Source organism: Ipomoea nil, unplaced genomic scaffold, assembly GCF_001879475.1.
Source record: "Ipomoea nil cultivar Tokyo-kokei standard unplaced genomic scaffold, Asagao_1.1 scaffold1720, whole genome shotgun sequence".
NCBI lineage: Eukaryota > Viridiplantae > Streptophyta > Magnoliopsida > Solanales > Convolvulaceae > Ipomoea > Ipomoea nil.
In genome coordinates this window covers 255,535-270,058 of record NW_017618148.1, presented here as the reverse complement: position 1 = coordinate 270,058, position 14,524 = coordinate 255,535, and the positions used below count along the sequence as shown (strand labels likewise).

General features: G+C 32.3%; 1 protein-coding gene across 1 annotated transcript; it reads left to right on the top strand.

Annotated features, from left to right (window-relative positions):
- The first annotated feature begins 3,600 nt into the window (after positions 1-3,600).
- Positions 3,601-9,216, top strand: LOC109191796. Its single transcript, XM_019342471.1, has 9 exons — positions 3,601-3,815; positions 3,986-4,036; positions 5,215-5,236; positions 5,399-5,513; positions 5,737-5,769; positions 6,435-6,560; positions 7,751-7,857; positions 7,936-8,007; positions 8,655-9,216. Exons 1-9 carry the CDS (start codon positions 3,624-3,626, stop codon positions 8,969-8,971), a joined length of 1,035 nt encoding a protein of 344 aa, XP_019198016.1. The 5' UTR covers positions 3,601-3,623; the 3' UTR covers positions 8,972-9,216.
- Positions 9,217-14,524: the final 5,308 nt, after the last annotated feature.

Here is a 14,524-nt window from a genome sequence, read left to right as displayed (position 1 = left end):
TAATATTATTGACTCTTATTTTTGAAAGCCAACCAATGAATGATTGTATTAATGAATCAAAGCTGCAATGCAGTCTGGGGGATAGAATCCCAATACATAGCTTGATCCTGAACAAAAGCTAACGAAGCTAACGTGTGCGCATGTGCATTAATCTGCCTAGAAATATGATTAAACAAGACATAATTAAAAGACGAAACTAAATTCCTACATTGATCTACTATTACTCCAACATAGGACATTATGATAGTTGATTTCTACCGTATCGCATTCCTCAGCTGTAAACAGTCTGTTTGAAGGGTTACTGTTGTTATATTCTTCTCCAAAAGCCAGGATATAGCTTCCCTACATGCCAAAGCCTCTGCCATGAATGGTGACAAACAATTCGATAATCTTCCATTTTTCACCGCAAGAAAAGATCCCTCCAGAGACAGCAACACAATACCATATGTAGCCTCTCTCGTGTCCTCCCGGTACCCCGCATCCACATAACATTGTGGGGTAGAGCCGCTGCTGCCATCCGCCGTAGCCGCCGTGAGGGACGCCGTGCCACGGCGCACCACCTGCTGGTAGGAGTGCAGCGCCGCCGTGGCCTGCCTCCAAGCCGCCGTAGGGCGCGGCAGTGTGTCGTCCCATACCGCTGAATTTCTGCACCTCCATAAGTAATAAAGCAATGCCACCACCGCTGCACTTTGGTCCTTTGTGAACATTGTAAGCACAATTGTTAGCCACTCGGGGAATGAGTTTACAACAATATTTGTTATTGGCAATCCTGAAATATTTCAAACATGTCTAGAATAATCACAATTGATGAATGTATGCATAACATTCTCATGTGCTAACCCACACATTTGGCATGTGGGATCCACTTCCACCCTCTTTATAATCAAGTTGTTAGTTGTTGGAAGAATATCACAAGTTGCTCTCCATAAAAAAGTCTTCCATTTTGGGGGTATTCTCATTCCCCACATTTTAGTCTATTTCTCAAAATCCCCAGGCGAGTGATCATAAATACCCATAATGTTTCTGTAAGCATTTTTAACTGTGTATATCCCATTGGGGTCATCGGGCCAATACCATGAGTCCTCATATCCTGGACTGACAGGTATCCTCAGTATTCTACTCACATCCTCCTCATCAAATAAATCTGATAAAATATGTGGGTCCCAGGTAGCAGTTTGTTCATCAATTAAACCTACCACTTTAGCATGTCTGAGCTCTATAGGCATATCAGTCTGCACCAAAGGGCTAGGATTATCAGGTAACCATGGGTGTCCCCAGATTAGTGTTGTTTTACCATCCCTATCCTCCTGCGCACCCGTGCCACCACCATATCATGAGCTGCCATAATACTTCTCCATGAGTGGCTTGGGCACCCTCCTATTTTGGCATCAATAAAAGTGGTATTCGGATAGTACCTTGCCTTATAGACTTTTGCAACAAGTGTGTCTGGACTTGTGAGTAGGCGCCATGCATGTTTTCCCAACATTGCTAAATTAAAACTCTTGAGATCTTTAAATCCCATTCCTCCATATTTCTTTGGGATACTTAACTTATCCCAAGCTTTACAGTGTATTCCTCTATCCCAATATTATTGACTCTTATTAGATTTGTAGATTTGTAGATGTAGATAGAAATAAAGAGTTATTTCATTGAAAATAGGGGTTCTGTCTATTTATAGAAACAAGAAACATAATTTCAAGAACCCTCTAAAAGATAACAATAAAAGTACAGAAGATCTCTATAACTGAGGTAATTGAATCCAAATATTTTTTGATTTCAAGCTATTGTATAATTGTATTCTATAACCAAAAAAAAAAAATGCAATAAAAAATTTTGTCCAAATATAATGCATAAAAATTTAACAAAAAAAAATATACAATTCAAAATTATTTAATTTAAAAGTGATAATTTTAATACATATTTAAATTCAAAATATTCACCAAATTTTCAATGTCAATTCGTTTTAAATTTTAGAGTGAATTTAATTTTTGGTCCTACTGTTATAGGGGTCATTCCAATTTTAGTCTACCATAATTATTTTTGTCACATTGCGTCCACTATTATTAAAAGTGTTTCAATTTTAGCCTACGAAAAGTCTTAAAGTGAACTAAAATTGGAACACTTTTAATAATAGTGGATGCAATGTGACAAAAATAATTATGGTGGACTAAAATTGGAAAAGTCCATATAACAATATGACCGAAAATGGAATTCACTCTAAATTTTATTTTCAACTATAATTAAGACCAATTTATGAATTCTAAAAACATAATTATAAAGAATACCAATAATGACTTTATATATAAAATATTTTTTAGATAAAAAAAAAAAATGACCCCCAAAATTGAGGGTCTTGTGCCATTGCCCTGGCCGAGTGCCGACCTTACTTAAATAAAATAAGAGTAAATACTCAAAATGGTCCCTCGACTATAGCTAAATTCACAAATTGGTCCTCGACTTTCAATTTCAACCAATTAAGTTCTTAACTTTTTAATTTTAACACGATTTGATCCTCCATCTATTTGACCGTTTGTTGACTGTGATCGACGATCTCCAGAAGAACCTTCAGCTCTCGTCGGAGCACGTGGAGGCCTCCAAGATGACGTTGCACTGGTTCAGAAACACGTCGTCTTCTTCGTTCTGGTACGAACTCAACTACATTGAATCCAAAGGGAGGACGAAGAAAGGCGATCGGATTTGGTAGATTGCTTTCGGCAGTCGATTCAAATGTAACAATGCGGTCTGGAAATACAACTAGAACCTTAAAAAACCGACGATGGACCTTGAAATTACATATATATGCTCAAAAATCACAGTTAACAAACGGTCAAATAGACAGAGGACCAAATTGTGTTAAAATTACAAAGTTAAGGACTTAATTGGTTGAAATTGAAAGTCGAGGCGACCAATTTGTGAATTTAGCTATAGTCGAGAGACTATTTTGGGTATTTACTCATAAAATAATAAGTCTCACTTTTAGTCATAAATTATTGTGTCATTGCCATATTTTGTCTTCTTTTTTTTTTTTTTTTAATTTAAATTTTGTCACATTATATTGTGGCATTGTCTTGTTTGAGCAACCCAATTAAGTTTTTTAATGCAATTTAGTGACCTATTTGATTCTTATTTTAAAATTTTATTACTTTGCATGCTTATTCTATTAATCGAATATGTTATAATATATTTGCTCTTTACGACACTTGTCTAGAGGATGAGATGCTTTTACTCTAAAATACTTCTCTAAAATATATATATAAAAAAAAAAAAAAAAAAGAATGCAAACCAAATAGGGAGTGTTTGATAAATAATTGTTAACTAATAGTTGTTAGCTGATTGAGTTAGTGGAATTGATTAATTGATAACATTAACTGATTGTAGAAAATATTTGATAAATTGGTTGTTGTTAGTTGATAGCTGATTACATGTAAAATGACTTTCTAAAAATGTTAATATAAAAATTGCTTTGAGCAGTAATTTGAAAAAATAATTTTTACAAAAAATTAATTAATCAAACATTCATTGATGGTTTAATCAAGTCAAATAACTAATAATATTTAAATAACTAAAAATGGATGATAAGATAATTATATTACCAAATATGTAATAATGTTTTAAAACTTAAAATGGACATCCAAACCGCCGTCGTTCACACCTACCGCAACACAGCTTCTATCCTGAAGGCCACCACGTGGATACGCTCGCCGGCTGTACGTTATTGCAAATCCGCCTCCAATCTCCGCCTAAAGCCGTTGAAGCAAAAAAGTCGTCGCTTTTCCATGGCCTCCTCCGTCCGAATCGTCGTCGTCGGAGATGTTGTAAGCGCATTGCCTATTAGCTTCAGCTTTGCATTTTTACCTTCTCAACAAAATACAATTAGAAATACAAAGGGATGAAACTCAGCTTTTTCTTTTAAGTTTCCATGTTCGTATATGCTTTGTTAGATTGCAAATTGATATTAGATGTTTTTGTTTTGAAATTGCCGAAGCATGATGATTGGGACCTAGAAGAAGACAGGAAAGCTCTTCAATACTTGAAGGTATTTTATTGTTTCTTTGCTATTCTGGGGTAATTGCTTACTGCTTTCCAGTTTTGCTTACTCTCTTCCATTTATATGTTGTTATGCACATAATGCTGTGCCTTTTTGAGAAAAAAATTGAAATTCTGGCATCTTTTATACTCATCAGATGGTGAAGGATTCTCAATCCCAAACCAAAAAATGAAAATTCTTTGAAATTTGAAAGAATGAGTAAGTAAACATTCCAAAAATAATGTGTTAGAGTGAACTTAACAGTTCACTGCTCAGATCTGTTTTATCCCAACATTTGGCTTGGAGATCATTTGGACTTTGACTTGAGAGATGAATGAAGTCAAATGAATGATTTTTGGAGTGTATCAAACACTTGTTTAGAAGTAGATTATATAATCTCAACAATCTGATTAAATTACTTTTACCAAAAGGGAATATATACTACAAAGATGGTGTTGTGAATGGAGACTACTGGAATACATCTTGTGGTCAATTAGCTAGGCAGCTGGCAGCCTGATTAGGCTGTTCGGAATTCATTTTTTTTTTTTACTAGATTGATTTTTCAGGGGCTTGTGTTTAACAAGTGTGTAATGATTGCCTGATTGGTAAATTAATCAAATGGCCCAAATAGCATTCATATAATCATATTTGTACAAGAAAACTATAGCATCTTAAAAGGTGTTCAAAATAACGATATATGGCATTGGAACCATGATACATTATAAATATAGAATATTAGAGTTGTTTCTCGACATCAAGTCATGTTTTTTCCTTAGCTGGGTGAGATTTGATGTTTATTGCTTCTTTTGGATATCAGATTTTCCCCTTGTCTCCCAGATTGGGCATTAATATGCTCCCAAAAAAATTGATATCCATCATTCCAAAATGGGATCGAAAAGCTGTAATGATGCCAAATATGAAATTAAGGAATTAAATGTTGCATGTGTCAGCCTTACAAAACATTTTTTTTTAAAGCTGTAATTAATTGAATCGTGCATTTCTAAGATCCTATTTCTATATATGGTTTATCACTGCACATATTTTATATTTACTTTTGCCTCAAAGAATAGGCTTCGGAATTTTTCATACTCTCTGTTAGGTGCAGCTTTACTGTATGTAAGAGCACTGCATCATTCCATAATTCAATATTCCTTCTCATATAATGCTTCCTTTATTTGAAAATGCAGCCAGATGTGGTGCTGTTCACAGGCAGGTTATCTTATCTGTTGTGCTTTCTCTATAGTCTATTCACTCAATTCAACTGACAATGGCAATGTCAGCTGTATTCATTTCCTGCTATTTACATATATGGATAGAGTGAGGTAGAATTCCTTGTCCCACTTCCTTTGTTTCTTGGAGAACTTGCTTCAGGTGATTTTGGTAATGAAAATGTTGATCTAGTAAAAAGTATTGCTGATCTTGAAATGGCAAAGGCTGTTATTTTGGGGAACCATGATGCCTGGAATACATCACAGTTTTCAGGAAAGTAAGTCCAGATTTCATTTCCCAAGACTCTTGTTCCTGTAAATTCAGTGTTTGTTATCCAATTGGTGTGGCAATCACTGTTTGGCTTTTTTTTTTCTTTTTTTTTTTTTTTTTTCTTTGTCACAATTTTCCCTTTCTCAAGCCTGATTTTTAAGAAGTTGAGCTTTATTTTATTTACAATTTAAATTTAGTTGTCCTTAACATATACTCATTTCAAATTGTAGGGAAAAAGATGCTGTCCAACTTCAGCTAGAGTGGTAAGTTTATCTAACATAAAAATTCTTGAAATTTTAGTTGGTTTACTTTTGATGCTTTGAGTATTTTTTTTCAATTAATTAATTAATTTATTTATTTTGGTATGGCAGATCTTTAGTGTTATTAGTGCGGTCAAGTCACCGAAATTAATTTTTCATAATTGTTCTTAGGTGCATTAAAGTAAAAGTAAATTAACAATAGGACCCCAATCAAAAAAGAAAAAAATAAATGTTGACCACAATCATTGTATTTTTTTTTATTTTTTATTTTACTTCACTTAGTTTTTTAAATTTAATTTCATTATATGTATTTAAAGAAATTTTGAGCATATTGAGTTTTGTACAGCCCTGAACCTCACATATGGGAGATCATAAAGAGGTTCCAGGGTGTCTGTTACCTTTTCTCCTGATACAGTACATATATATATATATATATATATATATATATATATATATATATATATATATATATATATATATATATATATATATATATATATATATATATATGCACACTGCACACATTTAGTTTCTATGGATAACATTACTTTAGCCTCTAATTTGATTTGAACAATGAATTCATTTTTTTTTGGAAAAAAGACAACAAACAATTGATGTCTTTTGGCATGTTTGCTTCTTTCTCAAATGACTCACTTCATAATGGCCAGTCTTGGTGATGAGCATGTTGGTTTCCGACGCATGGATCTCCATACATTGAAACTGAGTATCATTGGGGGAAGGCCATTCTCTTGTGGTGGTTCTCAACTGTTTCGAAAAAGGCTTCTCATTGCTAGGTGAGTAGTGTGTATATGTGATTTTGGTTATACTGTATGGCTTGTATGCATGTATTGGCCTTGTTTGGGGGAGAACTTCTTGAACAACTTTTATCTTTTAAAGAGTTTTTAGTTGCTTGACTAGATTAAAAAAAAATGAAAAAGAAAAAAAGAAAAAGAAAAGAAGTCTAATTTGTGGTAGCCCATGCTTGTAAATAGCTTTTTCAATATGTTTCTGTGTAAAAATAATAGGAGTAGCTTTTTAACAATCTTATCCCTTACACATATTTATATATAATACTCTATTTGTCCCATTTATTTGATTTATTTACTATATATTTGTCAAATCAACTCTTCTTTTTTCGCTTAATTTATCTAATAATTTCTTATCATTTTCAACTTCACCTTATTGTATTTAATAGAACTTCTATTTTAGTTTTTAAATCAATAAATTTTATTAACTAATATAGAGTTCTAAATTAAATATTACAAAAATTTTGATTGTATATAATTTTGGTTAAGTCTTGTTATAGGAGGTCATATGAAATGGAGCAGACAGAGTAATATATAGGTTTCCATATTATACTCTAGTGTACCATATTCTATGATAATACTGCTTTTATTGACCTTCCATTGATATGTATAGTTTTAATAGAAGTATTTCTTGATGTCCTTATATGTCAATTCATATATTCAAGCAGCTAACAAATAATAACTAATGTCTCACATTCATTTTTAGTCTCAGCTCAATATTATTACCTGGAACAAGCATTTTTGTCATTGGAAAACACATAGCATTTACTTTAATTTCTTAAAAAGCGTGCAAAAAGTAAATGTGAACCAATTCGGGACGGAGAGAGTAGATAAGTTGACCAAATCTATTTGTACCAATAGCTAATGAAATCAACTAGTCAAACATCTAAACAAGCAGCTAATAGTTAATGTACAGGCCTATTATCTATATGTGCTGGTTCTCTCTGTATTTGTGTTCTTTAATTCTTCATAAGCCTGACCTTTGTTTTGAAGGTTTTAGCTTAGTTAGTAATTTAATATTGAATATTTCAATGGTTGAGTTTATTAAACATAGAGGGGATAGGTGATAACAGACCCCAAGGTGAACTATCCAACAGCATTGTGCAAATAAGAATCGTATAGGATAACTTTTTATCGGTCTGTTTTAAAACTGTTTTATTTTCAACTGTGCTCTTTAGATATGCAGTTCATGATATGAACAGAAGTGCAGAGAAAATCTATGAAAATGCAGTGGGTGCTCCACAGGATCATTCACTAATATTTCTTGCTCATAATGGTCCAACAGGTATTTATATCAGTCTGATAAAAGTAAAATTCATTTGGCGATTTGTGACTAATATATCTGAGATCAATGTTCATACAGGTTTAGGTTCTGCAGTGGATGACATCTGTGGAAAGGATTGGTGGCCTGAAGGCGGCGACCACGGTGATCCAGGTAATAATATTGAGCTATGACTTCCAATGACTAAAATGCTTGTTCCTGTTTAATTGTATAGAACAGTATAGTAAATAGTATAATATACTTAGACTTCTATAAATAATTTTACATGTAATCAATTAAGATTTAAGAGTAACCAATGAATTTATCAAATATGTTTTTATAACTAGCTAATACAATCAATTGGTCAAACCAGTTAACACAATCGGCTATCTGCTAACTGCCAAACACCCAATAATTGGATGTAATGACCATCAAATCAAGGGATAGCATAGATAGATATGTCTATTTAAGATACATAAGTGTCATTTTGGTCCTGTTTGGTAACATAGTCAGCCTATCAGCAAATTTTGGTTTATTTGACCACTATTAGTTGTTTGACTTGGTTAAACAATTAATATGACTGTTTGATTAATTAGCTTTTTGTAAAAGCTTATTACTCCAAAATGCTAAAATTCGAAAGGCTGCTCAAAACAACTTTTTCGATCAGCTTTTTGAGAAAGTCATTTTGCATGTAATCAGCTATCAGTTAACAACTAATTTATCAAACACTTTTCTACAATCAACTAATGTTATCAACTAGTCAAATCCACTAACTCAATCAGCTAACAGCTATTTACCAAACACCCCTTTGTACTATACAGATCTAGCGCAAGCTATTTCCCGGTTAAAAGAGACTGCACAATTTCCCGCCCCTCTGGTTGTGTTTGGTCACATGCATAAAGATCTGGCCTGTGGAGGCCACCGGAAAATGGTGGTTGTTGGGGAAGATAACACCATATACCTGAATGGGGCCATTGTTCCGAGGGTGAAAAGAGTGGAAAAAGACAACTGCACACTGCGAGCCTTCACCATAGCCGATATTTTGGATGGAAGAGTGGAGAAGATTACAGAAACATGGGTTTCTGTTGCTGGCAACAATACAACATTAGAAAAAGAGCAACTAATGTTCAGTAGGTAAATGTAGAGACGTTAGTGGTTCTTTGGTAAAATTTATGTCCATATCGTGTATGTATAAAGTATACTAGCTATCATTGCCCAACCTGCGAAGTTATCATCCAATATAAGCTTAACATTAAGATAAATTTAGCAAAAAAATATGAATAATTATGATATTTAAGCATATGTATGCATATAATTTCACACACTCAGTGGCTGTATAAACTTATGCACATCTATATATCTTGTTTATTATGTTTTATTGAAGTCCAGTTATATTATTATATTGTACATGTTACCATCTTTTCATTTTTTTTTTCATTTTTATTTAAACTGTGCGATGGTATAGGGTTGGCCCATGGGTTTTGACCCACTTTGACACCCTTAATGCTAGCCATAGATTAAGAAATATAAAGGGTCCAGATTTGTCTACAGTTTGTATGGGGGGATTTGCACGGTAAAGTTTGAGTTATTTATAAAAATGTCATCTCGTTTTCTTTTAAAATTATGTATGATTCGTTGATCTTTTTAGGCTTGGATTAGTTCATAGTTCTCTCCTGATAACAGTTCTCATATATATATATATATATATATATATATATATATATATATATATATATATAGTCTCAAATAAGTACTCATATGGTCGCATTGTCTCTTTTAATACATTTTACTTGCACTTAGGTGCACTATATGAAACGGTTACTTGTCATTTTCACACAATTTACTTGCATTTCAAAGTTTAATTATTTATCAAAATGCCACCATATATTTCTTTTAAAAATAGTGTTTTTGATCCGTTAGATCTAAATATGCGGACAGCTGTAATTGGTTCTCAGTTCTCTCCTGATATGTCTTATATATATATATATATATATATATATATATATATATATACAGTTTTTTATAAGCTCTTTTTAGCTAGGAGTTCCTTGTTTTTGCATTGCATTGAGTGAAAAGTATAGGAGCAGAAACTGGCTAGGAGTAGACGGCAAATTATATCGTGTACCAGGGCGCATAATTGTGCGCACTGGTCTAAAAAGACGTCGTTTTGTATCTGTTTTTTTTTTTTTTTTTTTTTTTTTGGAAATTTCGTTTCCCGTTTCTTCTATTAACTTCTAAAAAAAATTCATGTTTCGAAGGTACATAATTGTAAAATAGAATGTTATAATAGAATATACATAATCTTTTTTGAAAGGATAATACACGTAATCTAACATAATACATAATAAAGATAAACTCTTAACATAATGCACATAAACTCTTAACTCTTAAAAAAAAAATCTCATGTTTCGAATGTACATAATTGTATAATAGAATATAAATAAACTTCTAACATAATACACATAATCTTTTTTGACAATTTAATAAAATGATGTCATTTTGGGTAGGGCAAAACGCACAATGGTGCACGATATAACGAAACTAGCTCCTTGTCTACTTCCTCGTGGCATGTGAGCCCAAATTTGATCTCCATCATGGGCCTATCGATCAGTAGTCTACATCGGAGTTATTAGCAAATTATGATGTGCAACCTTGTCATGAATGGTGCACACGAAATTGATTTCATAATTTTTATACTATAGATTCATAATTATTGAACTTTATATTCATAATTATAAAACTTTATGTTTATAATTTTCAATGTTTATATTTTCAATTGTTGAACTATGTATTCACAAATCATAGAACTATATATTCATACTTTGATAACTATACAGTTTAAAAATTATGAATCTATAGTATAGAAATTATGAATCTACAGTTTAGAAATTATGAATTTACAGTGTAGAAATTATGAATCTATAGTATAGAAATTATGAATCCAATTCCGTGTGCACCTTGCATAGTGCACACAGTTGCACAACATAATGCTCCGGGGTTATTGAAGAACTGAATTGATGTACTGTATTGTATAGTATCATGATTTTTTTAAATATATTTTTTTGGAGAGGGAGTGTATGGGAGGCCATCGATATACCGTGGATTAGGGTTCACAGTGGACTATAGACCCTAGTCCTAAACGACTACTGTGGATTCCGATCTTAAATGACGTAGTTTTGAATTTTAATTTTGATTGCAATCGTTTGTTGTTCAATTCACGTTGCAGGTTTGTTTTTTTTTTTTTTTTTTTTTTTTTTTTTTTTTTTTTTTTGTAAAGCATGTGTATGTATCTTGTGTTATGCGTTTCTACGTCTCATGTTATGCAATTCTGTACAAGTGTATGGATTTTTTACCTGAAATAAAGTAAATATAACATGCGCTTTTGTGTCTTGTGATATGCATTTTTGCGTATTGTGTTATATATGCATTTTTGTGTCTTATGTTATGCAATTATGTACCTGAACTAAAGTAAATATAAAACATGTGTATGTGTCTTGTGTTATGCTTTTATGTGTCTGATCTCATGTTATGCAATTCTGTACCTGAAATAGATTAATAGTTGTGTATGTAACACACAACATATTGTGTCTTATTTTACGATTTTATGTCTTGTATTATGAAATTATGTACCTATAAAACATATATTATCGACATAAATCATATTGAAGAATAAGTAAATATATAACATGTGTATGTGTCTTGTGTTGTGAGTTTTTGTCTTGTGTTATGAAATTTTGTACCTTTAGAGTATTGATTTCGTACATACAATAAATTAAATTTTGTGTTGAAACATGAAAAACGAAAAACTACAAAATTTGTTAAAGCTTAAATATCAAAACAATATCGTTTTGATTCAGGGTCTACAATGCTATGTGGACATGGTGCACGATATAAATTGCCTGGCCTATGGGTGGAGGTGAGACATGAGAGTTAATTGAGAATAAACATGGACCCATGGGCTGTGCAGCCTGCATGCATGTAAGACATTGTTGGTTCATCATATTGTACAATGCAAGATCAGAGATTCCAATAATAATAATAATAATTAATAAGCAAGTGAGGTACACAAAATTGATGATGAGCCATTGCCTAGATTACTTCGAAAGCCATACAATGATGTTCTCATTCTAAAGTAAAGCCTGCAACTAATCTAACAAATTAACAATTGTGTGTTTCTGTTGACTCATTTCTTTTGATAACATTATCTTATTATATCTATCTGCCCAAAGAGCCCTCCTTTTTAAAGCTCTAACTTCTCCCTTTTTCTTTCTTTAGACCCAACTTTAGTTAGTGCACCAAATTCCAAGCATTCCATCCCATTCCCTTTTTTGACCAATTCCCCCTTCCCTTTCAACCAAACCTTTCTCTCATAGTGGACTACAAATTAAAATCAAGTCATGGATACAATCATGAAAATTAAAATTATATCTATCATTAGTCTAATCAAAATATAATGTTCATCATGTTTAATTTGAATTATATATATATATATATATATATATATATATATATATATATATATATATATATATATATATATATATATATATATATATATATATATATATATATATATATTAGCGCGGAAAAACACACCACAAAAAAAAAATACCAAAAAATACACAATACACCAAAAAAAAAATACATCATATAACTCACCACCCCTAATGGTGTATTTCCGAACACTGTATGGTGCTTTTACTCACATCTAATGGTGTGTTTTTGGCGATACGTACCTAATTTGTGTGTATTTTTATGGTGTATTTCCTAACGTTGATGTTGTATAATCGCTATACTATTGGTGACGCCGCACCGTAAGCCCCCACCATACCTGAACTTAACTATATATATATATATATATATATATATATATATATATATATATATATATATATATATATATATATATATATATATATATATATATATATATAATCAAGTGAGAACCAACCTTAACATGCCAACTTGTGAAGGCTTGTACCACAACCACTGCATTATTGCACAACTATGACTCAGACATACCTAGAGGACATTGCAGTGCAATCGTATTTGAGTATGGTGTAATATTTCAGAAGTCCACACAAATTCGCATGTTGAGGTCAATTCGCATTTGATATTGTACTAAAAAAAATCATAATATGTCACATTGTAATTAAATATGAATGTGTGAATATTTACTATTATAATAAATCACATTTTACTCAAAAAAGAAAAAAAGAAAAAATCACATTATGTGAACTAAATATTTAAATATTTATAGAAACTTGTATAATTGCATTAGTTTAACTCATGATAATAATTATATATGGGGGCCATGCATGTTGTTGATTAGGTAGGCCAGGCATGCAGCACAAACCGTCAAAGTTAATCTGACCGTTTGAAACTAAGTTTGTCCAAAGGATAGCTGTTTTTGATGTGATAAGTCCCATGTAGTGTCGCACTGTCGCATGCATTTCCTTTCATCTTTAATTTCATGCCCATTGCCCATCCAACATCTACCACCTACTCTCCTAGATTACGTTTTGTTTTTCAATTCTACGTCAAGCCGCGTGCCCACTCTAAAAACAATCACAATAGTCATTTTTGCGATTTTAAGAACAAAAAATTCAATTTTGTACATATCACTATTGGGGCTTTGTTAATTTCATCATATGACTTTCAAAAGTGTCAATTTAGTACCTTGACTATACAATTTTTATCAATTTTGATCACTCTGGTAAAATTGTTGGCCAAATTTTTTCGAAAAATTTTAACAGTTAAAATAATAAGGGTATTTTAGTCATTTTACATCTCTTCCTTCTCCGACGAATTCATTTTTTTTTTTGACGAATCCGTCGTAGCAGCACGCCTTCGAAAACATACTTAAGCTCATTCTTCCAAGCCGTCGCCGACGATTTATTAGGGTTCAGATGGCCAAAATTTCGGTTGAAAACATCTAGTCGTTTGTGTAAGGGGAGCTTGAGATATCGTCGGACCTAGAAATCTCCGAACTGCACTTCTCTTTGTGAGCGTCCAGCGCACCTCCTGTCAAAATTCCGGTTGAAAGCTTTTTCGGCCAAAAAAAAAAGCTTGCTCGAAGAAGAAAGTGAAATGCTAAAACTGATGATGGTGCCTATTTATTCTAAAACTTCTCTATATCAACATTATGCTAAAATTGATGTTGAATAAATACTTCTCTTTTTGGATAATGTTGAAAGCATGGCAGTACACCTCATCCTCGGATTCGCCGGAAAAGATGAATTCGCCGGAGAAGAAGGAAAGATATGTGAAATGACTAAAATACCCTCATTATTTTAACTGTTAAAATTTTTCGACGAAATTTGACCGGTAATTTAACCGGAGTGACCAAAATTAATAAAAATTGCATAGTCAAGGTACTAAATTGACACTTTTGAAAGTCAGGTGCTGCAATTAAAGTCCCTATAGTCATAGGACCAAAATTGAAATTTTATCCAAACAAATTGGGTATTGATTTTTATCTAATGGAAATGTAGGTTTTGGATAGATTTTCTCCTGCAAATATGGTTTTTGGATGGGGTCCATTTTTTTAAGAAAAAGAAAAAACTTGTGCAGATTGATGCGCACGGCGCACCCCATGCATTGCGTAATGCCTTTAGTTCTTTTTTTTTTTTTTTTTTTTGTTAGAATTTATTGTTTCCCCCCTTTTTTTCTCGGTGTTGCTATTTGAACT